Raw genomic sequence first — 5,486 nt, 5'->3', positions numbered from 1 at the left:
GGGGGGGGGGAGAACAAACAAATTAAGCACTTTTAACAAACTTTAATCTATGGTGATAAACCTATTAACTATCAAGAATCTCAGTTCAAATGGCAGATATTCCATAAGGTAGCATTTAAATGCTGAATACTGCATTATAGGACACTAGATACATACACAGTATACAGTCAAACTTGCGATGGATTTAGAAGCTGTGACAATGTATACGTGTGCTACAGTAATTGCTTGTAGAAAAGAACTGCCACTGGATTTTTAAAAAAAAGGTGAAATAATCCAACGGCAGAAACGAAATCTGTTAGCAACTGCATACAGAGTTAAGAGGCAGATAAATTTTCTATCTACCAGTACACAACCATGTGTAGATGAAAAGGGCACCCCATTTGTGAACAGCAATTATAACAGATACATGGACAGTATAGATCAGCTGAACCAAATGACGAGTTATTATCTGGTTGGTAGACCAAGTAATAAATGGTGGCAATACCTGGTTTAGTATATAGTAAACACAAGCATTGTAAATGCATTTATATTATATACCAAATCAAGAGGGGCTCGAAAGCACTGCGACCATTTGCAGTTCCGAACAAATGTAGTAATGCAGTTGAAGGCAGGTTATTCCTCCAAAACAAATAACTACATCGTCGAGTTTGTACATTAAACCTTTCAAATTTTTTTTTTTTAACGTCTGAATCTAATTTATAACTCACTTCAGTCTCCTTTGGACGAACCAGTTGTACAGACTTGTGTAGAACTTGAGCCATGATTGAAAGTTGATTGCGGATACGTTCACTTGGCATGCTTTGGATATAGGGGCCTTCAGGGATATCTTCTTTCTGGGCAAGGACCAAGTCAGTACCAAAACTCAATGAATTGGTTCGATGGTTAATTCTCACCTAAGAAAAAAAAAAAAAAAAAAAAAAAAAAAAAAAAAATTCAATACAAATATTTGTCACAAAACACGATTTTTGAGTTTGACTCCTTTGCAGATCATGAAGATCCACAGAGTAAGTGAAAATCACTATAAGTAAATGAGAACTTATAACCATACTCTGGATAGGGCATCTCTGTCACAGATATTCACACTTAGTCAATGAAATAGCCATTAACATTAGTGCAGCCAATATTAAGGTGGCAAGCTGGTAGAATCATCAACACACCAGGTAAAATGCTTTGCTCTGAGTTCAAATTCCACTGAATCAACCATGCCTTTCATCCTTTCAGGATCAATAAAATAATTATCAGTTGAGCACTGAGGTCAGTGTAATCTACTTACATGAACTTGCTGACCTTGTGCCAAAATTTGAGACCAATATTAGTGCAACCACAGCCTACAGCCTTGAACTATATACTATTCAGCAGCATTTATTCTCATCTAGCTGAATTGGTCTAATAAGAGTCAAGTATTTTACCACAGACAATACAGTGGTACAGCTGAGAAATTAACAGCCGGACCTCTCAAACTCTAAAGATAACATTCATTAGAAACATTCTTTGCTCTTGGAGATATGTATCTTGCTGAAGCAACAGGACTCCAAGTTACAACATAAAGCAATGAATAGTTACTTAATAGTAACTTCACAGGTAGATGCAAGGAAACACATGTCATTGTACCTGTTTGCAGTTCAGTGGTTTAGGGCTACACAAAGGCAGACAAGAATAATTAAAATTGAACAGTTAGTTCTTCGATCATCAAGAAGTATCTTATCAAAGGATCTATGCTAGTTCTGATTACAATCTGCATATAATATCAGGTGGAGAAAAGTCTTGCTTTGTTTAACCTGCTGCCCAAGTACTCACTACTAGGTGGATAACTTCCTTCATCATTATGTGTAGTCTATCCATTACACACAAATCATACATTTGTCACTGGGAAAATTACATAAGACCTGGATGAGGATTGATTCATCAGCTTCAAATAAATGTCCACACACATGTTAGATTACAACCCAAATTTTGTTTATGTATTATTACAGTAAAGTCAAACTGGTGGTGTTCACCCCCTCTCTGGATAATTAACCAAAAGTGGTTTAAGAAGTATGAAAAGTAAAATGGTTAAAGCAGAAATTAAAATGTTCAACTGAAGAGAACTTGATAATAGTAATATAAAAAAAATTCCTAATGAATCAAACAACCATGCCAAGTACTGAAGAAGAATGGTAACTCACCTGAAGATCTAAATGCTTTGCAGAAGAGACAATCACTCTTTCTAAATGGAATGAAGAAGCAAATGGTACCAAAACAGATAGACGGTTAAATTCTATGGTCTGATAGACTTGAGATACCTGCAAGTAGAGAAAGAATTATAGTATATTAATGGCAACATATATACATACACACTCACACACACACACACACATGTGGATATTAATATAGATATATAATAGAGCAGGAATAACATAGCACAGCCTGGTACCACATTATACTCTACATATGGTAGAATACTATGAAGTATCAAAACCAAAGCATTATGAAATAAAGAAAGACTTGATCACACTAAGGTGATTGAGGAAACTTTGAAATTCAAGTGTTATAAGTAAAACACTTTTGCCATGGCAGGGTTTGAACCAGTGAACTCCTTACAAATATTGTGCACAGATGCAGGCATGGATGTAGTTAAGAAGTTCATGGTTTTAGGTTCAGCTCCACAGGACATCCCTTTGGCCAAGTGATATCTACTACAACCTCATGAAGGAATTTAATAAGACAGAAACTGAAAAAAAAAGCCTGTTCTATATATATATATATATATATACATACTCACGTGGAATATAAAACCCCTTAACTGAGAAACAGATGAGGGTAGGAGACAGGAAGAGCACTTGGCTACAAATTCCTGTATCAAAATCACCACCACACTAGCATGAAGAAGTAGACAATCAAATGAACTCTGTATGCCACATAAACACTGAAATCTAGCCTTAAGAACAGTCGTACCTAAATTACAGTATTTTAATATAAGGAACCCTTTTTTGTCAAAATTAGGTTTAAAAAATATGGGAGTTTCTTATACATGGATAGCATTATAATCCCTTACAAAACATTTTTTCCAAATTTTAAACCCCTAAAATTAGGGGTGTCCTTATACACGAGGGTTCCTTATATATGTTAAAATACAGTAGATACAATACATAGATAGATAGATAGAGAAATCAGTAAATATAAACTGACCTGTTTAAGTACACGGGTAATGATGATGTCTTGCAGAGCTGGTACATACTGCTTCAAGTCAGGCTGGTTGTTGATGAATTCGATACAGGGTTTCACACGATCAGACAATTTCAAAGGATGGAAGTCAATCTCCAGCCATCGATACAGGTTCTGTAGCTCGGGGAAAACGTACTGTATAACACTGTATTTCACCTGAACCAGACAAATATTACAAATTAATACAAAAAATTGATTCATTTATAATCAGCATTACTATACGGGATCCAAGTATAATTCAGTTGTTTTCCCCGAAATCACACCCTACCATCTTTAAAAAAAAAGGGGAGGAGACAGTAAATAAAGTTTTAGATATACTACAAATGGGGGAGAAATTATACACACATCTGATGATCAGTGGCATGAAACTTGAATTTATTTTTTCTTAAATTCAATGCAAATAATACGTATTATATATTGAGTATTCTTTTCCTCCCTTGTTGACACTAAACCTTTAATGTGCATTTGTGGAGGTATACAATGAATTGTGAGTTTGAGGGAGACACCCAGTTTGAGATAGTGGGCTGCTGCAAGAAAGCGTTTTCAACTTTTCAGTTTTATAGGAAACCCACAACATGCAAGAAATTAAAGCTGAAATGATAGAACAGAATTTTAACTTACAATCAACGAGATGCAGTTTGGTTTTGTGCCAAGGAGAAGCACCACTGATGCTATCTTCCCGGTAAGGCAACTGCATAAGAAGCATTGAGCCAGGAATAAACCTCTGTACTTGGCTTTTGTAGACCTGGAGAAGGCCTTTGACAGAGTCCCTTGCTCCCTCATCTGGTGGTCAATGTGCAAGCTAGGGATAGATGAGTGGTTGGTGAGAGCAGTACAAGCCATGTACAAGGATGTTGTCAGTAAGATGAAGGTCAGCAATGAGTATAGCAATGAATTTAGTGTACAAGTAGGAGTTCACCAAAGATTGGTTTTCATTCTCCTCTGGCTTATCATAGTCCTCCAGGCCATAAGAGGAATTTAAGACTGGCTTTCCTTGAGAGCTCCTCTATGCTGATGACCTTGTTCTTATAGCTGAATCACAACCTGAACTAGAGAGAAAATTTCAAGTGAGGAAGTAAGGTCTGGAATCTAAGGGCCTTAGATTTACTTTAGCTAGCATGGACCCCCACAAAATCTCATCTAGTGAGTAGGAAAACAAACAAATCTCAAATTCCTTCAGGGAGATGGCTCTGCTTGATGTGTAGGAAAGGTTTTTGGTAGAAACTCCATACGGCACACCCAACAAAAGTTATGGACACATAAGAGGTGCAGTAGTATCACAAGAAGGTTAACAGAGAAAGTAGTCTTTGCGTGTAACAGATGTGCAGGTGCAATAAACACTAAAAATGTAGAGAATAGACCTCCCCAAATGTCGGGGAATCGTTAGAAGTAGTAGAAAGCTTATGTTACCTCGGTGACCAAGTTAGCAGTAGAGGAAGAAGTTGAGAAAGTGCAGTTGCTAGGATAAGAACAGACTGAGCAAAGTTCAGAGAGCTACTACCTTTGTTGATAACAAAGGGCTTTTACCTAAGAGTGAAAGGCAGGTTGTATATGGCAGTAAAACAAGGGCTATGACTAGAGGACATGACAAGGTTGACAGAAATGAATTCAGGCATTAAATGATGCATTAAAGCGAAATCGTGATGGCACCTGTGCCCAGCGTCGCCTTTCTGGCACTTGTGCCCATGGCATGTGTAAGGACTTTCGAGCGAGATCGTTGCCAGTGCCCCTGGACTGGCTCTTGTGCGGGTGGCACACAAAATACACCATTTTGAGCGTGGCCGTTGCCAGGACTGCCTGACTGGTCCCCGTGCCGGTGGCACGTAAAAGCACCCACTACACTCTCTGAGTGGTTGGCGTTAGGAAGGGCATCCAGCTGTAGAAACGATGATGATGATGATGATGATGATGAAGAATCAAGAGCTGGAAACAAAACACCGTATAACATTAGGTCCAACACTCTCCAGATTTAACTACCTTCACTGTACCAATTGTAGGGTGAGCGTATAAGTATTTATAATTTCTTTCTTTAAACACGAAAGCCACTTCTTGGTGAGCAAAGAGCACAATGAACTGAACTGATCCAAATAGAACACTGGTAATTTATTTCATGAAATTCTTTATCCTTTAATGACCATGTTTCTAATGAATCATTGCTGGTTCAATTAACTTTGAAGACAAAAACTGTCATACAATTTGAATAAAACTGAAATTCAGTTTGAAGTATAACAAAAGGTTCTTACATAACATAAGAAGAGTTTTAAATTTAAATCCAAACACTT

At 37.2% G+C, this 5,486-nt stretch overlaps 1 protein-coding gene across 1 annotated transcript in view; it reads right to left on the bottom strand.

The window, feature by feature from the left end:
• LOC106884281 (eukaryotic translation initiation factor 3 subunit A) overlaps positions 1–5,486 on the bottom strand; it is a 27,074-nt gene that overhangs the window by 9,799 nt on the left and 11,789 nt on the right. Inside the window, exons 8-10 of the mRNA XM_014935577.2 lie at positions 3,169–3,360; positions 2,166–2,282; positions 708–893 (exon numbers count right to left, since the gene is read on the bottom strand). Of these exons, the coding sequence (XP_014791063.1) occupies positions 708–893; positions 2,166–2,282; positions 3,169–3,360 (495 nt within the window). The remainder of the gene's footprint in view (positions 1–707; positions 894–2,165; positions 2,283–3,168; positions 3,361–5,486) is intronic.

The sequence above is a fragment of the Octopus bimaculoides genome, chromosome 14 (genome assembly GCF_001194135.2).
Source record: "Octopus bimaculoides isolate UCB-OBI-ISO-001 chromosome 14, ASM119413v2, whole genome shotgun sequence".
Taxonomy (NCBI): domain Eukaryota; kingdom Metazoa; phylum Mollusca; class Cephalopoda; order Octopoda; family Octopodidae; genus Octopus; species Octopus bimaculoides.
The sequence above is the reverse complement of the archived record's forward strand: the minus strand, read 5'-3'. Positions and strand labels throughout refer to the sequence as shown.